This window comes from Cetorhinus maximus, chromosome 2, assembly GCF_964194155.1.
Source record: "Cetorhinus maximus chromosome 2, sCetMax3.hap1.1, whole genome shotgun sequence".
In the NCBI taxonomy this organism is placed as follows: domain Eukaryota; kingdom Metazoa; phylum Chordata; class Chondrichthyes; order Lamniformes; family Cetorhinidae; genus Cetorhinus; species Cetorhinus maximus.
The window spans coordinates 206,185,310-206,209,228 of NC_135880.1; the positions used below are offsets into that span (position 1 = coordinate 206,185,310).

At 43.8% G+C, this 23,919-nt stretch overlaps 1 protein-coding gene across 1 annotated transcript in view; it reads right to left on the bottom strand.

The window, feature by feature from the left end:
• igsf9bb (immunoglobulin superfamily, member 9Bb) overlaps nucleotides 1–23,919 on the bottom strand; it is a 676,902-nt gene that overhangs the window by 101,428 nt on the left and 551,555 nt on the right. Inside the window, exons 8-10 of the mRNA XM_078531919.1 lie at nucleotides 21,077–21,219; nucleotides 13,405–13,545; nucleotides 7,813–7,929 (exon numbers count right to left, since the gene is read on the bottom strand). Of these exons, the coding sequence (XP_078388045.1) occupies nucleotides 7,813–7,929; nucleotides 13,405–13,545; nucleotides 21,077–21,219 (401 nt within the window). The remainder of the gene's footprint in view (nucleotides 1–7,812; nucleotides 7,930–13,404; nucleotides 13,546–21,076; nucleotides 21,220–23,919) is intronic.

Below are 23,919 nucleotides of genomic sequence, written 5' to 3' on the forward strand. Positions count from 1 at the left end.
AAACAGCAGACAATTTATGCATGGTGAAAACCCACAAACAGCAATGGGACAAATGACCGGATCAACTATGTTTTAGTGTTGTTTGAGTGATAAATGTTGGCCATGAAACCAGGTGAAATCCAGACTCTTCTTCAAATAATGTCACAAGATCTTTCCTGTCCACCTGAGAGGGCAAATGGAAAACGGGCCACTCTGACGCTTAAATAAAGACCAGAAAACGCTGAAAATACTCAGCACTTCTGGCAGCATCTGTGGAAACAGAAACAAAGTTAACGTTTCAAGTTGATGACTTAACTGGAAAAAAAACTGGAGACGTAACAGGTTTTAAGCAAGTATGGAGGCAAGGAAAGAGTTGAGAGAAGCCAACAGCAAATGGGAAGGTCTGAGACAGGTGTAAGGCAGGAGAGATTAAATTACAAAAAAGGATGACAGTGCAAGGCAAAGGGGACCAGAAAAAAATTGATGGTAAATGGCAATAGCAGAATCATTATCAGCAGCTGGTGTCCAAAAAAAACAGGCAAAGGAGGAGACCTGAATGGGACTGAAACAAATAATGTTCTACATAATCCACGAAAACACAGGTATAGCTAGGAACCACATGGGTTTCCACAGCAACATCTTTTATTTGAAGTAAGTAAGCTGAGTCACAGGACAAATTGTTCAAAGTAATAGCAAAGTCAGCCAGGCAGAGAGGGGTGTTGGTAGATGGGAACTCTGTTCAAGGAAGAAGCAGAGAGCCCTAAAATAGTCTTGGTGGACAATGAAAGTTTAGAGAGATGGGACATCCACAATGAAAAGGAGTTGGTTAGCGCTAGGAAACTGGAATATGTTTAAGTGCCAGAGGGCATCGGAAAAGTCACGGATGGTGGTGGGAAGAGACTGGAAAATGGAAGAAAAAGACGTTGAGATAGAAAGAAATCAGTTGCATCAGGAAAGTTCAAGTCGAAACACTACTTGGGCAGTCCAGTTTGGGGAATTTGGGAAAGATATAGCAGCAGGTCTGTGGGGTTGGGGTCTACTATGTTGGAGGCCATGGAGGGAAGATTTCCAGAGGAGAAGCCTGGGAAACAATGGCTTGACGTTCACTGGTGGAGTCATGCTCCAGGGGGAGGTAGAAGCAAGTGTCAGAGAGTTGGCATCAGCCTCCACAAGGTAAAAATCGGTCCATTAAGCTACAACAGAGAATAGAATGCTGCAAGTTCAGAGGGAGTAGCTTAGCGTGAGGAAGTGGAATAGAAAAATTTAGATGACCAATGTCACATGAGAAGTTCCAAATGAGAAGATTTAGAGAGGATAAGAGACCAGAGGGAGAAATTCAATTCGAACAAGAGCTCTGAAAATGGGAGAAGGGATCCTCACTGCAGGGTAAAGACACCGGCCCAAAAAAGCAAGTGTGGAGGTGAAGGCAATGGAAGAAGAGTTCAGCATCATGTGCCAAGCTCAAAATTCATTGAGACAGGAGTGCAAGGGGATGAAACTGAGGCCTTTTCTGAGGGTGAATCATTCAGGTGAGAGAGGGGAACGTCGGAGAGGATGGCGAAAATACAGCAAAGGTTAAGGGAATGGGGTCAGAGACAACTGAAGGGGAAGAAGATCCAGTGAGGTACTGGTATCAAAATTTTGGAATCCTTGACCCCCTGAAAGGAAGTTTTGTTGAAGTGCTGGATGAGATGAATGATGAAATGTGGGCCAGGGCAGCTTTAAGATAGGGTGAGTCAGTTCTAGAGAAGAGTCAGGTTGTAAGTGTACATGTTGCAGCACATGACATTGAGGGTGGATCTCAGAATGCAGCAAAAGCAGCTGGAGATACCTCAGAGATATCTGTAATTGGTGGATCCAAAACATGAAAGGTGATGGAAGGGTGTTAGTCAGGACAATGGGGGAACAGCAGTTGCATCCATAGGTGTAACCTGTACCAGACAAGGTCAAAGTTCTCAGTTTAATGCCTCATCTGACAATAGCACTTCTGACAATGTGGCACTCTTACAATTTATTGCAGTTCCTGTACCCAAGCCCTGATGTGAACCCAAAGACTACAGAGAAGTCTCTCTCAATGACTCTTAATGTGGTTCTTCCGGTTGTTGCAGCCTACATACTGGATGCTTTGGCAGTTCACAGAAGTCATAAAGGACCAGCTTAGGTTTCGCTTGTGTGAGGAATATATAGGGAAGACTGTGGCTTTATACAAATTTGTAGAACATCATAAAACTTAGAGAAAACTCACATACATTATTTTTATTGATTTACATAATATTTCTGACTCAGTGGCACTTGCAACCCTCATGAAGCTAGAAAATATGGAAATAAATGACCAAATCCTGCATTATAACTGGGATATTTCCACTAGGCTCCAAGTTTCATGTAAGATGAGAAGCTATTTATCTTATAAGTGTGAAGCTATGATCCGCGGTCACCTATCCTATTCAATATCCTCTCAATAATGTTTTGGATCAGTTTGTGGGAGTCAACTTCAGTGACTGTTGTCTGCACAGATGGTGGCTTCACCTAGGGTTCTAGTATGTTGTACTGAGCTTCTTGAACAATGAGTGAACCAGTGAAATATGGTACCTCTAAGTGCATTATTATACCTTTGTAGCTCAAAGACGTTGCTTGGAAAATACTCAGCCTGCTAGCCAGGTAACCTAGCTCAACAGTAGATCTGTCAGCACAGTTTGGGATCATTTCCATTCAGCTGCAGGGGATTCCAGTGATCATTTTTATTTTAATTTATGAGTAATAACATTCATGAAATACAAGAAGGATTGATGTTTTTACTTTGATATATTATAGATATAAAATATAATATACAGCATAAGATTGTTTGATTGTACTCTGGGAAATCTGATGGTATTTGATCAATTGATATTTTTGATTTGCATGAAGAAAAAACATTTTTAAAACTGTTAGAAAGGGAAAGGGTGATTTCTAGATCTCCTCCCTGCTGCAAGGAAATGCCTGGTAGGTGCAGTGTCAGGAACTGGTCTTATCATGTAATCACCATTTGAGTTAGGGATGGAGCCAAGCATATTCTATTATACTTTTGCATGTGGGTTAATGAAGGCAGCATACAAAAGATCACTGCAAATTGCACAGTATAAAAAGGGCACTAGACAAGAAGTAGATCGCCATAATTTCAACCCGGTTGTGTGCACTGATAGCTCAATGGAAGAAGCTCAATGAAGAAACAGCCAAAAGAGACCCGAACCCAAAAACACCAGGAGAGAATCAAACCTGCATCCTGAGCAGAACTGATAAGCATCTTAACTCTGACAAATGTCGTACCCTCAATGTCTTCATGCTCCCCGAAGCAGATGAACTGGCAGATGGGCTCCAGCAGACATTCAGGTTATGCTTTCAAAATTTTACAACCGATTATAAAGCGGTTTCCATTTTACATTGTTGCAGTCTGCACCTTTGTTACTCCTTCATAAAACAACCATTTGGGCAGCTTTCTTTTTTTTTAAAAGAGGCAGTGATTTGCAGCTGCTTTGATCTCACTTGGAACCCAAAGCCAGATTGGGAAATCACCCGATGGGGAGAGGGAAAGTTAGGACGTAAAAATAAACTACCTTGTGGCATGTAATTATGTTCCAACCTCCTGGGAATGCACAAAACAATATCACACATCTTTTTAGGTAATTTACAGTCAGGAAGCATTCATGTAATTGTATAAACAACCAGGACACATTTCAACTCTTTGTATGAGAAATTTCAATCTGCCCACGTTCCCTGAAGCCCTTTTTATTTGATAGAAAAATGGTTTTAATGAAACGGAAAAATGATCCCTCCCCTAGGTGAACAATTGTACTCGTGGTCTCATAATATTGAATGTACTATTTCCTGCTTATTAAACCTGATTCGCACAAATGCTTGGAAGGAATATTAGGAATTATCAGCTAATACCTGATCTATCAATGCAAAACTTTAATGAATATCCCCCATCATATAAAAATCGAAAAATGTGGCCTCCAAACCTAATTAGCAAATCAAACTTTCTGTGTTTTGTTACATTTAGGTGGATGAATTCAAGATGAACATAAGAACACAAGAAATAGGAGCAGGAGTAAGCCATAAGATACTCCCAGCCTATTCTGCCATTCAATAAGATTGTGGCTGATCTTCTACCACAACTCCACCTTCCCCATGCTATCCTAGGACCATAATTCCCTTATTAGACAAAAAAACTATCAATCTTCATCTTGACTATACTCAATGACTAAGCATCCATAACAAAAACAGAATTACCTGGAAAAACTCAGCAGGTCTGGCAGCATCGGCGGAGAAGAAATCAGTTAACGTTTCGAGCCTTCATGGCCTTTCGGCAGAACTGAAGCATAGTTAGAAGAAGGGAGAAATATAAATTGGTTTAAGGTGGGTGGGGGGGGAGAGAGAGACATTGAGGGTGTGGTGATTGTGGAGATGAGCAGATAATCAAAAGATGTCACAGACAAAAGGGTCAAAGAGGTGTTGAAGGTGGTGATATTTGTCTGAGAAAAGTGCTAATTAAGAATGGAAGACAGGATATTCAAAGTACAGCTCTAGTGGGGGTGGGGTGGAAAGACTAACAAGGTTTTAGTTTAGATTTAAAAATAATGGAAATAGGTGGGGAAAGAAGAATCTATATAAATTATTGAAAAAAAAGGGGGGGGGGGAGAGAAACGGGGTGGGGATGGGGGGAGGGGGAGTTTAAGATCTAAAGTTGTTGAATTCAATATTCAGCCCAGAAGGCTGTAAAGTGCCTAGTCGGAAGATGAGGTGCTGTTCCTCCAGTTTGCGTTGGGCTTCACTGGAACAATGCAGCAAGCCAAGGACAGACATGTGGGCAAGAGAACAGGGTGGAGTGTTAAAATGGCAAGCGACAGGGAGGTTTTGGTCTTTCTTGCGGACAGACCGCAGGTGTTCCGCAAAACGGTCGTCCAGTTTGCGTTTGGTCTCTCCAATGTAGAGGAGACCGCATTGGGAGCAACGAATGCAGTAGACTAAGTTAGGGGAAATGCAAGTGAAATGCTGCTTCACTTGAAAGGAGTGTTTGGGCCCTTGGACGGTGAGGAGAGAAGAAGTGAAGGGGCAGGTGTTGCATTTTCTGCGTGGGCATGGGGAGGTGCCATAAGTGGAGGTTGAGGAGTAGGGGGTGATGGAGGAGTGGACCATCCATAGTTCTCTAATGTAGAGAATTCCAAAAGTCCACAAACCTGTCGATGAAGAAATTTCTTCTCATCCCGGTCCTAAGTGGCCGGGCTTTTATTCTGAGACTGTGAACCCTGGATCTAGATTCCCCAGCCAGGGAAAGCATCCTGCCAGCATCTATCCTGCTAAGCCCCTTCAGAATTTTATATGTTTCAATGAGATCACCTCTCATTCTTCTAAGTTCTAGAGAGTATACGCCTAGCCTATTCAATCTCTCCCCTCATCCCAGGAAGCTAGATAAGCATGAGGGTCAAAGGAATAGAAAGATATGTGAATGTGTTGGCGGGATTAGATGAAGAGGGGTGGGAGGAGGCTTGTGTGGAGCACGGAGCAGAGGGATTGAATAGCCTGTTTCAGTGCTGTAACTAGTTTTTAATACTTGGTCATTTTCTTCCCTTCTTTCCTGAAGGCGCTGGCATGAGCTGCTGTGCAGTTCCAGAATTGCTGTGTATCCTAAGGTACCTCTATTAAGTGGCGAGCGTTCGTATATAATCCAGGCTGACACGTCAGTGAGGGTGCTGCACTCTCGGAGGTGCTGACTTTTGGGTGAAATATTAAACTGAGGCCCCATCTGCCCTGTCAGATGAATGCAAAAGATCCCATGGCACCATGGCATTTGATTAAGAGCAGGGGAGATCTCCTGGTGTCCTGGGGAATACTTATACTTCAACTAACACCAAAACAGATTAAACTCATCATTTATCTCATTGCTGTTTGTGGGAACTTGCTGCCTTCAAATTGGCTGCTGTATTTCCTACATTACAACAGTGACTACACTTCAAAATAAAAAGTACCTTGGGCATCTGAAGGTCTTGAAAAGTGCTATATAAATGCAAGTCTTTCTTTCACTTTATAGGATTTTCAGCTATGGTGGATCACAAAGCCTAGTCTGATCCAGCCCTTACCTGACACCTATCTGCCATGATAATTGTCGATTGTGGTAGTGGGCTCCAGTATTAGATACTATATGGTACACTGTACTAGATAGGGGGTCACCTGGCCTGGAGGGTTGAAGGTCAGATAGCACATGTTGGATCCTGTCTTGATAGGATTCAGTTACTGCAGATATGTGTTTATCTTACAAAAATGTGTTATCAATAAAGTTATCTCAGCTACAATGTTGATGACCTGTGTGTATCATTGAAACAAAAAACAAGACACCATGCAACTGTCCTTTGCAACATTTTTCACTAGATAGTTATCAGGGATGAGGGTCGTATTGACTTTTCCACTCTACCCCAGGGGCTTTGGGAATAATTGTACCAGCCCAGTTGCTGCTTGACTGAGATCTACATAGAATTGAGGATCAGAGCATTGTGTTTTTTTAAAATCTGAATCAAACTCATTCAATTATCTAACAAAACCATGTAGTTAATCAAACTACTTTTCTTAGAAATGTATCTTTTGATTAGCATTCATTCTGGAAACTTGAACACATGATTAAGTGTCTTTGTAGTTGGGTGGGCTCCACAGTAGTTGCAGATTGATTTTCCCAATGCACGGAAGAAGGATACAGAGCTGTTGGATGGTCTCTCTCTGCTATCTCTTGTGAAAATAGCTCTTTTTAGCCGGATTTGAGTTTTGCACTCTGTTCCTAAACTCGTGGTCCCTAAACAATCACTGATCTATGACTAAGAGATGCGAGCAGAGACCTACTTGTGAGATCCTCAAACATGTGAAATCAACTGCTGCTATAAAATAAACTCAGTATACCCTGAACAGATGACCCTTGGAAGAGTTTCCTCAAAATGTCAGGCTCCTTTGGATCAGGTGGTTTAAAAGCTCAAGAATCCTCCCACCTCTCCATTTGAAGGCAATAACATTAGAAGAGTTCAATATGTTTGGGCAAAACACCACAGTAAATGTCCTGTGTAATGTTTATACAATATTAAAAATAATCTTACCAGTAAAGCATGTCTTGTTTATCATGCTCCTGCCTTTGAATTCCATTTTTTTAGTTTTTCTCTGCAAATAAAGCCCACGTTTTTGCAAACCCTCCCCCATGACATCCAGCTCTTCTCTCTGCAACTACTACCAGCACCAAATTCATGGGTGTATGAGGCACATTTTTAAAAATTCATGAAAAAGCAGATTTGTAGTCACAAGATGGAAGTTGTGATCATTGCCTGTAAAATAATGTCTCTTCAATCAGGTGATGATGCATTATATGACATGTTTTCCACTCCAATGTTATTTTTTGTTTACAAGAATATTTTTCAAAACCTTTCATTCAAAAAACAGCTCAACTAAATCAATGATAATTGATTAAGGTTCTTCCAATTTAGCTTCTACAATGGATACAGATTCATTGCAAACATTCAAAGAGCTGGACAAGTCCCTAGAGGAGGCTGATGCTAATAGCCACATGATTCATTAATGCTTTTGATGTTCATGTGTAATGTCACTGCTTGGCAATTTTCAGAAATATGGGATGTGATCCTACAAACAATGTTAAAAGATTCAGAATTATTTGATGTAATAAAAACAATATTTGCTTTCTCAGTCATCTGAGTTAGCAGCCTTGCTCATGTGTTCAGTAATTATTGTGCATGCGAAGGAATGACAAGCTCTGTCTCTTACTGGCAGCTTAGTTTGTGTTATTAAAATAAACAAAGGCTCAGATACCTTCCTCCAGGAGATTACTGGGAATGGATCACCTGCAGCAGCACATGGAATGACCAGTTCTCGGCCTACTTCCTGCCGATACTCCCAGCCTGGTAGCACCGTAAAGTAAGGAGGATCCTGGGAAACAGGAATGGTTTGAAGTTATTTTTCAGAGGTGTAGCTTTACTTTCCATTGCTCATCATAGCAACTGCAAAAACAATAATAATGGGTGCACAAATTATTACCAATTCTTTTAGTTACTCAATATAATTCTCAACCCACAATTTTTCTTAATCTCTTTATTTCTATCTCTAGAAATAATATTTAAAGTAATGCTACCAATTTAAATGCTAATAGCTGTACCTAAGACTTCGACCTGCTGCCCTTAGAGGGGAAATTACAATATGACAAGGTTACATTGCCATGGACATTTATACTGAAAGATGGGATATTCTTCTGGAGTTCTCTGACTGAAGGCAGGTCCAACCCCACAGCACCATGATCTCCACCACAGGTAGGGCAGGGAGGCAGGTCCCGAATCCATCCCACTGATGGTAGAGGCGCCAACATTTGTCCATCACATGGTTGACCAGAAATCTCTCCCGCTCTTACCACCTGCCATTGGCGTATGTTAGAAGGATTTACGAGGTTGATACTCAACCTGTTTGGCCACATTATGAACGCACTTTCCTTGGTCATCAAGTCCTGGAGTGGGACTTGAATCCAGAGCTTCTGGTTCAGAGGCAGGAACTCTACCCATTGCTTCACAAGACCTCCTCAAAAATAGGATATAAGATCTTAAAATGGAGACTGAATTACATCTGTACTGCCTGGTCCAATTATCTCGCCCCTTGACCCTCACTTCACCTAAAGACACACTAGGTCTTTATGTTCATGTCTAATAGCATGGGAGATTATTTAGAAGTGCAATACTTGTTTTTTCAGTATGCCTTTTTCAAATAGCTTTGCAAATACTTGTTCTCCAGATTCAAATAAGAAGGATAATTGGTTGGGCAAACTATTTCCTCTGACACACCTGGCCATGATCAGCTTTATTGGCGGCATTATTAGTCATGAGCTATCCCTTCTGTCCTATTTACGGTGATATTAATACACTGGTCAGTTGAATATCAAGCACTAGGTTTTCATCTTTGAGGCGGGTAGCGGGAGTCAGGAAATTTCCCGGCTGGGCGCACCCACCTCAGGAGGAAGTGTCAGCAAAGATGGGATTTCCATTCTGGGGTGAGGTGGCGGGTGCTAACAGGAGTCAGGCCTGCCACCCCTGGAAAGAGTTTGGATGCAGCCACTGGGGCTGCCAGGGGCCAAGGCAGGCTGTTTAAAAGCCTCGCTGCTCTGGGACTTCATCCTAGTTAAAAACAGTAAGGAAGCCTAGCCCTCAGCCCCCATACACATTTCCCATGCCTCATCCATGTCATCTCATGCCCCTCCACCCACCCCCCCATAGCTCCTCATGCACTCCATGCCAAGCTATAGCACTGCAATGCCCATTCACCCACTATACACTCTGTATAGAAGTAATGAACCCTATAGTGACAATAGGATGTGTTGAAAAAGCTTTAAAAAATCAGCCATTCATTCGTAACTTTCCACTTCTTAAAAAAAGACTCCTTTCACTACAGCTCAACAAGTGTCACTCATCCAGACTCTTTAAAGTATTAACAGCAGAAAGTGTAAGCACCTGAAACCTCGTTATCTTGTGAAAATAAACATTGAGCAATTGACAGGATAGATCAGAAAGCTGGAAATGTCAATCAAGCAATGATTTCCTTGGGGCACAGCTGTTTCAACACGCTAATAGATGTCTGGATTCTCAGCCAAGAAAAGAGGCTTGGTTTCATGTGCTTGCAGTTTCTACCATTGATACTTTAAAGGGTCTGGTTGATTGACAAATTTATTGGGCTGTAGTAAAAAGGAGTTTCTTTTAAGAAAGCAGAAAGTTATGAATGAATGAATGACTTTTTTTAAAGCTTTTTTTTAATACATCTTATTGCCACTATAGGCTTCATTAGTTCTATACAGAGTGTATGACTGAGCATGGAAGAGCCATGGATTGGCATGGAAGTATGAGAGGTCATGTAGGATGGTTGGAGTGGCATATCTTGGCATGGACGGTATGACAGACAATGGGGGATGGGTGGAGGGGCATAGCTTTGCATGGAGGGTATGCAGGGCCATGGGGGTGGGTAGCGAACATAGGTAGGCATTAGGGGTGTGTTTAGGTCCTTTTGAACTTACCTCTTAAAAGGTTTCCTCATTCAGACTACGATTCACGACACCCCTGAGGTGTCGTGAGCCATGACATTTTGAAATGCTGGCCTGACTCCATGACAATTGTGGAGGACTAGGACATGCTTATCCCCGCAGTGGAGCCAGTCAGGTTTAGTGTGCAGGAAGTGGGCTCGCAACCCGGGGCATCCCCACTGGTGAAAAAAGTAAATCTTGGGACTGGGGTCAGGATTCCCAGAATTGGGTCCCGGCCGCCATTTTCACATCTCTACGGAGTTTCCCTGACTCCATGAAAATCCAGTCCCATCTATCTTACCCAGAATAACAACCAAATTACATTTATGTTGCTCCTTTAATGCCAGGAAATGCCCAAATGACTTGACAATTTTGTTGAACATAAATGCAAGGAGAGGAATTATGAATGGTGACCAATGGTGCAATTGAAGAGATAGCATTTAAGAAGACTTCGAATGTGGGAAGGGATGAAGCAAGATGGTTTAATTAAAACTGGGTTAGCATTAAACTGAAATACAGCCTGCAGTGTGCTTATCACTCCCTTTCTGTAAAGAAACAAATGTAAATTCTTTACAGTGCACATCTCACTGGAATGCATTTTGTGTTTATCTCCAAAATGCAGCCTTACAAAGGGGATCACATGAACACAGGAACATTAACTTACATTGCAAAATGATAATATTAGAACTACTGATTATAATCAGAACAGCAAAGACTGAAAAATACAATAAGACAGCAGGAAACAAGTGCTTAATAAAAAAATAATAATTGTTGATAGCCTTTGACATGAACTGAGCAGAAAATATATTAATAGTCGTTTGGTAGTACAGAACTTGAGAATGCTGAAAAAAGGCATTTTGCGGAAGCTTTTCATCTTGCACTCATCAGGGTAATCATAAGAATACTAATCAGAGTGGACTCTAATTGATAGAGGCATTGCCATGGACAATGCACCAGTTAATGGTGATTGACAGTCAACTGCCAAGCATTGTTTGAAATTTTAAATCAGGCAGCTTGCCTCTGATTGGTCAAGGCATTGTCCTGAGGAATGCACCAGCGAATGGCTGTCACTTATTTTGTTTAGCTGAAACAGGTGCAATTATGTACATGTTCTTTCTGTCTGCAAAGAACAAGGCCCTGTGAATTAATATATGCAGTTTTCAGTACACACAAATGCGCCACACTACGAGCCCAACTGACAATCCTAAATTGGTTGTCAGCATAATTTTTAGCACACTGAGGACTATTTAGCAAATGTAGAACTCTCTTCTCATACAGTGTAACGTTATTGTTTCCCGTGACATTGCAATGGTCCTGATGAGTGCAAGCCGAAAAGCTTAGACAAAATGTCTTTTTTCGTTAATACTCAAGAAAAGATATTTATAAGTCATCTAAAAATCAATAATTTTATACTTAGATGAACAATCTGCATGAGGTTCTGTTTATTTTCCAGGAAAATGCAAATACATTTTGAAATGCTATAGATCAATGTACATATACGGTTTATTCTATCTGTCCATTGGTCCCTCTGGTGGATTGTAATACATATTCTGCACTAATAGGTCTTATTGCGCTATGGAAATTAGTTGAAGTTTTTTCAAACTCATTACCGATTACAAGGTAATATTTCTCCTGAAAGGTTCCAGTTGCTGCTTAATCAGTTGCTGTAAGTGAAGCAAGGCTTTGAAAGGAAAAACTCGAGGAACATGTAGTGCTAATTGATTATAACTGTTTGGTTGTTAGAGTCCAGCAGTCTGTTACATTGGACCATCCTCCACCACAGGCAACCTTCTGCAGGGCAACATCAAAGCTGACAGTCTAGGATGTGAATGAGCAGATAGTTTTTCGTAGCATTTATATCTTTCATAAAGTATTAAGCTTTCAAAAGCTTACATCTTTTTATTTAGCATTCTTTCAACTTATATTGAGCACAGATCTAGAATATGGAATACGTGTGATTTTTATTCCATGCACCAGACAGATAAAAAGTATAGGAATATGGAAACTAGAGCAAAAATAGTTTCCTTCCTCGGTCCTCCCAAGCTTCAAGTAAATCTTCACTCACACTCATCCTGCACCTTCACTGTGTTGCAGTCTCCTACTCTGTTCTGTCTTGCCAATTCAAAATTATGAGGTTGCTTACCGTTCTCAGTTTAAAAGCCAGGGTTAGAATTGTCCAATCATAACTCACCCTGCTCTTCTCTCCTACTCTGTCTACTGTATTGGTGTCCAGCACCTTTCCCTTCACCTCAGTCACTCAGTTTCCTCCATCAAAACAGTGACTACACTTCAAAAGTACTTCAGTGGCCGTAAAACTTTTTGAGATATTTGGTGAAGCGGGTTATATAAATGCAAATTTTTCTATCTTGCTTTATGTTTGATGTTTCTTTTAACATTAAGAAAGCTGTTCACTTTTCTAAAATACTTGCTAACGTACAATTTATAGTAAGCCAGTTCAAGGGTGTGATAGAAAGGAGCCAGTTAGTACATTTTGACCACCTTTGGTTTATAATGGAATGCAAGTGATTGTGTTTTCTTAAATCTTTCAGCAATGCTTCACAGTCAGATACACGCATACTGTATAGGAGCTGTATTCAATTTTGGAGAGCAACTGAGAACTACCAAACAAGTTTACACCAATGTCACTCTATACATTCTATGGGATGTGGGCATCACCAGCTAGGTCAGCATTCATTGCATTGAGCCGCGGGCATTTAAGAGTCAACCACATTGTTGTGGGTCTGGAGTTACATGTAGGTAGGCCAGACCCCAGGTAAGGATGACAGATTTTCTTCCCTAAAGGACATTAGTAAACCAGATGGGTTTTTACGACAATCAGCAATGGTTTCACGGTCATCAGCAGACTTTGAATCCCAGATTTTTTTTATTGAATTCAATTCAACGATGAATTTGAATTTCACCATCTGCCATGGTGGGACTCTAACCCAGGTCCCCACAGCATTACCCTGGGTCTCTGAAATACTAGTCAGTGACAACACCACAATACCACTATGCCTCCCCGTACATAATGTTGCAGATAATGATGGCTTTGTCCTGACTGGGACTATCCCACTCACAAATATTAGCTCTTCTGAGTTTTGAGGTGTACAATACAGCTAGTTGTATATTGTAAACACATAGGAATTGCTGCAGAGACATTACTGAGCAATACAACAGCACACAGGAGCAAATAGATGCTATTACTCTGCGTTTGCAGGAGTTCACATTGAGCTATACTCTAGGAAGAAAAACCAAATGTGGTGAGTGTCCAATGCACTGTTTTTCATTTGGTTCTTTAAACTTGACAACAAGGTAAACAGACGAGAATGAATTAATCAGTTTGAGCTTACCTTAAGCACCAGTCGAGCAGGGATAGATTGTCCCATGGTACCTAGAGTGTTGTAAGGCATGCAGGTGTAAGTGCCAAGAGCTTCTTCTGTAGCTTCTTCCAGCGTAATGGTCCCGTCATTTAGCAAATTCCAACCTTGAAACTGCCGGAAAAAGTTACTGTAAATGATGTAAACCGACCAACTAGGATACAACCAGAACATCCTAATTTTAGAAAGTCTCTTAGCAATGTTGTAACAGATAGATTTCATGTCAGATAAACATCCTAATGTTGTAGAAGTGGCAACTTTCAGTTCAAAGGTAGGATTTCCTCATTAAGCTTGGCTCACTGTAGGTGTAAATCCTATCAAGTATCAGCTTGATTTGGTCAGCAGCTGGGTCAGAAGCTTATGGGTCACGTCCCATTATAGGACCTAAGCACATAATTTAGGCTGAAATGAGACATTAAACCAAAGCTCCAGCTATCAGGTCAGGTGGACAGGGAAGATCCAATGGTATTTTATTTTTGAAGAGCAGGGAACTCTCGTGGTTTCCTGGTCAAGATTTATCCATCGCTCAATATGAGATAAGCAGATGAACTGGTCATTCATCTCAATATTGTTTGGTGGAGCTTGTTGTGGACAACTGGCTGCTGCACTTGCCTGGACAATAACAGAGACCACAAAAGCAATTAATTTGCGGTGGAGCATTTGGCGATGACCTGAGGTGATATATAAATGAGCTAGGTTTGAAATGTTAAGTAGGTAAACATAGGTATCAAGGGAACATTTGCATTTTTAAATAAACCAGACAAGATTGCTTTCAAAAGAGGGAGTGAAATGTGTTACCTAGCCAGGTGAAGTTCAGAAGCAGTGTGTTTATTTTTCCCAAAGATTACTGGTAAAACTTAGTGCTACGAGAGACTTTTATTGTCAGAAAAATAGGGGAGAATTTTCTCCCTGTCGGACGGGTTGTTCGGGAGCAGGCGCAGAGCCGATCAATGCCTGCGATCAGCTCTGCGCCGCCATTTTATGTGGGCAGGCCAATTAAGGCCCGCCCAGCGTGGCTCCAGAGGATAGCAGGAGTGGGCAGGAGGCAGCGGGAGTGCAATGACCGCTGGGTCCAATGGCGACCCAGTGGCCTGTTCAAATAGCATGCAGGCAGCCTTGCAAAGGCTGTTCATCATGGCAAACAGAAGGGCTCCTCAGAATGCTGCTGATGAACAGGCCAGGCAGGAGGGTAGGGCAGTGGTGCACTGTGCCCCTCGCTTTTCTGACGAGTGCCTAGCTGCCCTCCTGGAGAAGGTGGCAGCACGTGGGAGGTCCTGATTCCGAGGGGCGGGAGGATGAGGCCCCCTCCCCACCTGACCAAATGTGCCTGGGAATGAGGTGGCAGACATGGTTATCTCCCATGACGTGGTGCAACGCATGTGGGTTCAGCGCCGCAAGTGTTTCAATGACCTCTTGCACCCGGGAAGGGTGAGTACCATGTTGGCAGAGGCCACTTAACACAGCAGGTAGGCTCTCAACCCAGCCACCACCCCCCCACCCCCAACTCTGAGTGCAGTATCAGCATTGACTCATTCACGGCATGTGTTCCTCGCTGGGTCGGCCAGCAGATATTGCCCATGCCTAGTTCACCTTGAGAGGGTTGTGCTGAGATGGGTTCTGCACCTGCAGCATGTGTTAGACTGACACCCAGTGTACTGTCTTGGGGTCTACCTCAATGATCTGCACCTAGGCGCAGTGCTGGAACTGCAAAACATGTCAAGGTCAGGTTGCTGACATGCTGGGAGGGAACTTCCAGGTGGTAGGACATCCATCCATCTGCTGCCCTTGGCGTTCCACGTGCTTGTGCGTCCTTGCTTTGCAAGGTGAAACCGTGTGGGTGGTAAATGTGATGGAGGCAGCGTGTGGGCAAGGGGGGTTCAGCTCCGGCTTCTTGGTGTGAGTGTGCGGCAGCTGCGGGGTGAAGATTCACTGGAGCCCTGCAGGGATGTAATGACAATCCAGGTACAGGGTGGATTAATAAATGCTCCTCTCTCCTTTTCAGGAGAAGACCGCACACAACACCGCCGAGCGGATGTGGACTGACAGAGACCAGGCCCAGTTGGCCATAATCACCAGTTATGAGCAGGAGGCGATGGATCTGGAGATGAGCCATGCAGTGGGGCTGGGGTACCATGGGGAGGTAAGATTGCTGTGCACTGAGGTCACCACATGTGTCCCATCCCACTGTTGAATGTTCAGGGATTGAAGCTTCCAACATGGGTTGACCATTGATTATGGAAGGATGAGCACATACTGATCCGATGGCCAGGCATGCAAATTGACATTGTCTCCACTTGAACTAATCAAATGTCCTTGTTCTTCCTTTCAGCATCACCGGAGCAGGGCTGGGAGGAGGCAGAGGGGCCACCTCTGACACCTGAGGTCCCAGAACAAATGGAATCACCAGCATCACACCATCTCTGCCAGGCAGGCACTAGCGCAGATACTAGTACCTCGTGGGAATTAGATTATCGGCTAGTGTCCCGCAGCACAGCAGTGAGGGCACTTCACAGTCGCTGGAGGAGCTGGCGGAGACACAGATTGCCCATGGCGCCAGCAGTCGGAGGACTGCTGGGAACCAGGAACATGCTCAGTTGGTGGCTGATGATGGGCCTCTGGAGTTGTCCCTGAGGCAGCAGACGCTGGAATTCCAGCAGGGTATGTGGAGGATCTGGCAGAGATACATGAGGCTATGCGTGGCATGGTCCACGTGCTGGAGGAGTCCACATGGACCATCACCGATGCAATGAGCCTCATGGCCGAGCGCCATGCTTTCTCCATGGAGAGAGTGGCGTCTCTCGTGGAGAAGCTCCTCTAGGAGAACAATCAGGGCCTCCTGGGGTTGCGCTCAGACCTGCAAGCCCTCACAGCGGCATTGACCTCAGCTGGTGGGTGCCAGTGTGGGAGATGGATTGGGCGCCAAGTATCCCAGCTCGGTGCCCATCCATCAATGATGAGCAGGGAGGTCCGAAGCGACCTCACGTGGGTGCAGGAGCTGCCTGTCATCTCTGCAGGCTCCTCTCAGGGCGCTCCGGATGAGGGTAGCAGCTCCTCTGCCTGTGACCATGGGATCCGATGAGGCTGCGGCGACTGGGGAGATGCCAGCCATGGAACTGGCCGCTCCCTCCCAGGCGGGGCCATCAAAGGCTCCAGGGGCCAGAGGACGCCCGCCAAGGTCAACGAGGCCAACAGGACAGCACAGTGAGCAGGCTGTCTCAGATGCTAGTGCCAGCAAGGAGGGAGTACCTAGACGTAGCACTGGGAAACGTAAACTTAAGGCACCTTAGGCACACCACGGGCTTCTCAGTGGTGGTTTTATGTTGTCCTGCTATGAGTTTATGACAAGTTGGTGTGACGCGTAACACCTTTGCTTTCAGTTTATTTTCTGCTTCATTTTGTTAATTCATTAAACGCTTATATGTGACCATGGCTCAGGGTGATTCCTTACTTCTGCAGGTGAACGGGAACCTATGATGTTATGAGTGACTTGTTTGTCATTGTGCTTCACTGACAAGGCACATAGTTAATGTTCCTAACCAGGTAAATGTTGCTCTCAGGTATCGAGTATGGAGCCTGCAGCCCTGGTGTGTGTTGAAGGTCCATTTGTGGCAGGCTAGCTGAAGGTTTGTTAGATTAAATCCTCCCGGGTGTCCCTGTCTGGGTCAGCGCCTTCCCTCCCAGCGTTCTCCTGTGCGTGCTCATCCTTGGACTCACTACTGGACTCATCGTGTGCATCCGGAGCAACTGTGTCTACATCTTCTTCCTCCACAGCATCGCCCCTTTCCAGCGCCAGGTTGTGGAGAGCACAGCATGCAACCACTATCAGCGACACACGATCTGGGGGGTTATTGGAGTGCACCCGCTGAACAGTCCAGGCTTCGGAAGCGCATCTTGAGAAGACCAATGGCTCTCTTCACCACAGCCCTTGTGGTGTCGTGGCTCCTATTGTAGCACTCCTCAGCTTCCGTTCTTGGATGGCAGAGAGGCGTCATGAGCCACCTTTTGAGGGGATAGCCCTTGTCACCCAGCAGCCATCCAGCCAGCCGGGCCGGAGCACTGAAGAGCCTCGGCACCTGGGACTGTCTGAGGATGTAAGCGTCATGGAGCTGCCTGGGTACCTTGCACAGACTTGCAGAATCAGCATCCTGTGATCACACACTATCTGCATGTTCATGGAGTGGAAGCCCTTCCTGTTGACAAAGGCACCGGGCTCACCTGCTGGCGCCTTGATGGCCACATGTGTACAGTCTATTGCACCCTGGATGCGGGGGAACCCAGCTGCGAAGCCTCGGGCTCGCTTTGCCTGGCTGGCCTTGTCCCAGCAATAGTGGATGAAAGTCAATGCACGCCTGAACAGAGCGTCTGTCACCTGCTTGACACAACTGTGGACAGTTGACTGGGAGACTCTGCAAAGATCACCATCTGACCCCTGGAAGGAGCCAGAGGCATAGAAGTTGAGGGCAACCGTGACCTTCAACGCCACAGGCATGGGGTGTCCACCCACACAGTTTGCGCAGATCTCAGGGCCTATCATCTGACAAATGGAGATCACTGTTTCCCTTGAGAGACGGAGCCTCCTTCGGCAATGCACCTCAGACATATTGAGGAAGCTACTTCGCCGCCTGTAAACCCTGGCAGCAGGATACTGGCATCTCCTGTGGCCCCTTCCACCTTGGACTTCCTGTTGGCCCTGCGCCCCGTGTGCCTGCGCCTCTCCTCCCAAAGGTGTCTCCCCTGGAGGCTGAATGTGGACTCCTGGCTCTTTCCCCTTCTGGCCCTATCTTCCTCCTCAGAGGAGGTGCCACCAGTGGAGAGCACAACTCCCATTCCCAGGCTATGGGAAGGCTTACTGAAACCAGCAAGGCCCCAGAAATGATGTTTACTCCAGAGTCTTGACCTGAAGCCTGTTACTCCTGTCCAAGCAGCTGTGAAGAGTTTTGAAGTATTCCTGCTCACACAGGCAAGTAGCAGGAAGGTTAAGCATTAACTGTCTGACAAATTATACTCGTAACCCCACTCACCCTCTTATCTTGCCCGTGGATGAGGTTTATAAAAATGTGGCCTACCCACCTGCCCGTTGCACCCATGCAACAACCTGAAGTTCGCACAGGCCCTGAAAAATCGGCGTCAATTACTGCCTCAAGGGCCTTAAATGGCCCGTCAATTAATGGCGGGTGTGCATCGGAGATCATCGCGCACCCACCCACCGAAATATCGCGATGGCGCATGGTGACGTCGGGATGCTCGCCCACATTTTATGCGTTGGAGTGCAGGGCCCGCCCCTGCATGCTGATATGAAAATTCTGGCCATAAATTCCAAAAACATAGCAAAATAATGGGAATTCACATCCAAAGGGGAAAATATGTATAAAGGAGTGAAGGCTGTGTGTAAGGGTAGGCATTCTTAAGACCTAACAAGTGTGAAAAGCCTTCAGCATCTATGCCTCAAGCTGCTGCTTTCAAAGAACTGAAGTTAAGAAAACTCAATTTGAATTCGACTGGTTCAGGGTAATGTGTGTCGCCTTGCCTGGGCCTTTTAAAATCTATGTGTTTTACTGTTGCCTTAACAAAAATGTAACTGGGAGTCAGATTAAGTAGGGGATTTAGAAGTTATCATAGAGGTAATTTGTAGACATATGTGTGCTTAAAATCATTTCCATAATTAATAAATGTTTAATATAATTTTGTTAAAACCTATACGAATTGGTGGTCTTATTATGACTGAATTCAAGGCACACATCTCGAAATTTATACAAATTGCAAAACAAGTTGTGGCAATTGTTTCAAGTTTCCCTTTGGGATTTGAACAACTCAGCATTTACCATCGGCTGTGCCATAACACATGAGAGCTGTCACTTTTCAGTCGGGTCCTAGGTGCCATATAGTAGAAAAAAATCTAATCTTATAGGGAAATGTTGGCATGCGTCACTTTGCACTAAGACATGTTCTTTAGGACAAAATGTCAATGATCCTAATATTGTGCAAAAGTCTGTAGTTTAAACGTGCTAAATAAAAATCACCATAAGCAAACGTGTAATAAGGATGGGCTATGTTCCTGATGTGTAATCCTTACTCCTGCTTGCCACTTCCCTCTCCCACCTCTCCCACTCACCGCTTCGCTTCCCTGACCCTCCTGCTCCCCCCCACTCACCACCTTACTTGCTTGCCGCTCCCTCCCCTGACCCTCCTGCTCCTTCCTGCTCGCCGCTTCTCTCTTCCAACCCTCCTGCTCCCTTCCTCTCACTCGCTGCTCCTCTTGCTCACTACCTCCCTCTTGCTGCCTCTCTCCCAAGCTTTAGATCACAGCGGGGGTTTGGGAGAGGGTTTGTGGGCAAGACAGTAAGCAGGAAGTAGCGAGGGTGCAGGAGGGGGAAGCAGCGAGCGGGAGGGTTGGGGGAGGGAGAAAGTGAGTGGGAGAGGGTGGGAAGGTCATGGGAAGGAAGTGGCGAGCAGCAGGGTTTGGAGAGAGAAGCAGTGAGCTGAAGGCTTGGGGGAGTTAAGTGGTGAGCGGGTGGGAGTGGGAATGTCAAGAGAGGGAAGCAGAGAGCTGGAAGGTCGGGGTGGGAAATGGCGAGCAGGAGGGATTGGTGGGGTCGGGAGAGGGAAACTGCGAACTGGAGGGTCAGGAGAGGGGAGTGGTAAGCGGGCTGGTCAGGACAGATGATGAGAAAAGAAGCAGTTTGTTTTTGAAAAAGGCAGCGTATGCAGTGACCATGCTAAATTTAAAACAAAGCAGCACTATTCAGAGAAATACTCTAATTTACAAAGTGCATTCAAATGAAAATGTGCTATGAGAACTTGCTTTAAACAGGACATACCTGTATTCAGGAGCTAATGTTAATGGGAGAATAAATGAGAGATGAGGCTACAATCTTGCAGCATTGATCCTGGATCAGGTCTAACCAGGTCAGGTATAACACGGTTTGGCATCAAAATTGCCATCTCACAATTTCTGCCCTACTGTATATCAAGCTACTTTCAGTAACATGGCAGTGTTAGTCACATTCTTTTGGTAAATGATCACAATTCCAACCAATGCCTTGTTGGAGAGTCAATTATTGAAACGTGTTACACCAGGGTGATGGGAACTGCACTTGAATTCATAATATCTCACACAATTCCCTGACTTTGATCATGGATAGTTTCCATCAAGCAGCCAAATACTTCCCCACAGGAAGAGGGAAAGAACTATAGAATCAATAGTTCTGTTATAACAGGTCCCCTGTTGAAGTTGAGAGAATCCTATCCCCGAATATAATTTCCTCAGTTTATTCTTCTGGAGATCAAGAAAAAGAGAGAAAACAATAGTCAATGCAAGTTCAGCCAATATTGTATCATGGAGTAGGTAGGAACTGTGTTAGGCTCATGGGTATAGGGGAGGTAGGTCAGAACTGGCAGGGGCCATATTGTGAGCACCATTGCTTTAATGTATGAGGAAAAATATATTTTTGTATGATCTTAATTTCTTTATTTCTATTATTTATTGATCCATTTATTTATTCAGTCTCAAATTTCTGATTTTAGGAATCAGAGAATATTGGCATCAGATCCCAAGTAAACTTAATAAAAAGCATCCAGACACTAGATCTCACAGTCTGGTCCTCAATACAAACTGAAGTTGCTGATCCTAAATCCTACATTTTACCTTTTCAATCCTTAGTGGTCGTCCATCTTTGGTCCACTTGACTTGTGTTACTGGAGGATCCGCATCCACTGGGCACTTGATGTATGCAGGCATTCCAACAGGCAGATAAATGATGGGAGGCATGTTGACAACTCGTGCTGGATCTGACAAGTAATGAACAAGCTGGGGTCAAAAGCTTAAATTGAAGGCCGAATCTGCAGCCTTCCAATGTCATGATCAGATTGTTCCTATTGTGGGTTTTTGTTGGCGTGTACAGGGGAAAACACAACCAAACGTGTTTTTGCTTTGTTCCTACTGGTGTAACTGCAGAGAAATGGTGGACCTCAGATATTTATAAATACAATATTCACAGTTATACTGTAGAGTTTGTATTTTATCTTTCCTCAGCTGCCAATATACAAACATTTGCCTATAGATTTCCCTAATTATTACTGTAGACCATATAGAGGGGCTTGTGAAAAAACAGGTAAAACTGAAGGAACTGTGCAAGCTGTGAGACAAATAGGTATTTTGTTGTATATTTAGCAGTTATGTGTGGGAGTAGTTGTAAATAAGGATTGTAAACTTGGTCAAATTATTCAATCAAGCAATTGTAACAAGTTATAATTACAAATCTATTACTGTGATTCAATTATAATCTCAACATTTTGAAGCGTTTGCGCCTGAGTAACTGTGGGTTCAGTGATGTCTGAGAAAACCACATAAAGTAGTAGTTGTGGGAGATACTGGGGCTAATAAATCCTAGCCCGTTGGTGAGTTGTGGAACTGACTGGATCAGGTCCAATGTGCTTCTTACATCTCATTTACTTTCCTACGACTTCAATGGAGAAATACATTGAGTGAAAATTAAACAAGCATTGCATCTGATCCTGCCAGTTTTCCAGTGGGTGGATTAGGTTAAAGTTACCCTCACTGTCTTAAGGTAATTATCCTTGCTTTTTTACCAAGAACATGAGTCAGGTGTCATTGTTTTAAGACATTTCAATGAAATTAAGTGATGGTGCATTTCATTTTGATCCTTCCTTCTGTTTAGTTTTGCAAATTAAATGAAAAATGCCTACCAAACGCTCTTCCAAAAACATCCTGCCTTTTCCAATATTACCCATCAGTTTGAGGTTGTTTCTAATATAACAGGCCACCAGGAAAAGAAATGGCAGATCTAACAATTAGCTTATCACATTGGATTTGTGTATTCCTAACCTAAATTGAATCAGAAGGCTAGTGGTTCAAAGCCAGGTGTGCCCACAATTAATTGCCTGGACTGTGCATTAGTAATGTATATCTAGTGATACATTGCTGTAACAGTCATCTCTACAAGTTGATCGATTACCTTGGGGACTTGGAGGAGAAGCTTTCTAGAAATTGGCCATGGATTTCTTTTGCCTCTCTGAGGGATTACAATGACAAGAGACTGGGGAGGGAGGTGTATGAGCTGGTACCATCTAACAGGGTGTGCATTGATGGGCCTGATGGTTTTTTCACACCCTTCTCCCATTGTTGCCCCAGCTGATGTGGCCAACAGCAAGGAGTGGATGTGGGAACTCGCTGGCATGTGTGGCATGTATGGAGTGCACCATACTATAAATTGATTAACTGAGTGACTGGGGTTCAGGTCTGACTAACCTGATGGCAGAAAACATCACTGTGCAGTTCAGCAATCATAGTCATCATGTTAACATCTGGTATGATCGCATGATATCTTTGAAGGGAAGGAAAAATCACAAAGATTTCTCAAGAGCTTTGCTTTCTTCTCCCTCTCCCCTCCCTCCTGCTGTAAGTTACGGGATATTTCATTGCAAATTCATCTTATTTTAGAAGAGTTCAGTATGATTGAAAGCAGAAAGAACTCTTCAATCAGACCAGATATATATGGAAAACTGCCAGTTTCCTTTCAGTTATTACTGTCCATTACAGAAAATGGAACAAGAGGGCACAGAAATCTGGGACTGCAGCAAAACTGAAACGCAGAACCACAAAGTAATGATGCCAGATGAGGACAAACAGAGACACTTAATCAACAAAACTCAGCCTTGAGAGGGGGACAAAGCTCCAGGTCCCACGCTTGGATGCCAGCCAAACTACTCTTTAATTTTTTAGCTCCATGCTGCGAGGAAGTAATGAGATTACAGTAAATGCAGCAGTCAGTACTTCTGTCTCTCCAGCTCATATCTATCCAATTTAGAGCAAAAGTTAAAGCTAATGAGACTTATTTATATTCTGCACTACTAAGAAATGTAATTACTTTTTGTGAGCTAGACAGCGATACTTCATTCTAAATATTCAACATCGAATAATCAAAGCAACCTTATTTTCAAACTGAGGTTCCACACTCATTGTTCTGAACAGTGAATTGCAGGATTGTTATTTTAATGCTTGTATGTGCAAGGAAAACTAGACTGAAGAGGAGCAGAAATGGCTGTGATAAGAGTAAGAAGAAAAGTGCTGAATGAGATGTGATTGGGCCACGGCAACTTGACTCAATTCATCAAAGGCTATCAGCTAAGCTACAATGCCGTTTGTGACTTTTTAAGAACTGGCTCTAGGTAAATGCAGAATGGTGGCTAATGAAAAAAGGAAATGGACAAAAGCATCTCATGTTAGGGAGGATGTAACTCGGAATGGGACAAAAAGGTACAAAGAAGGATATGATCGGGTTCAGCTCTTACCCAGTTTACCGAAGAGGTCATTAGAGAAATTGGTCTATCTTATAGATTAATATTTGGAGGCATATTCAGACTTCAGATGCAAAAGGTTCAACATTTAGGTGTGCATCCTATTCTGTCCAACGAAGGCAACCTCTCTGAAATGTCAAAACGTTTAACATATGCACCAAGTGCCTCCCA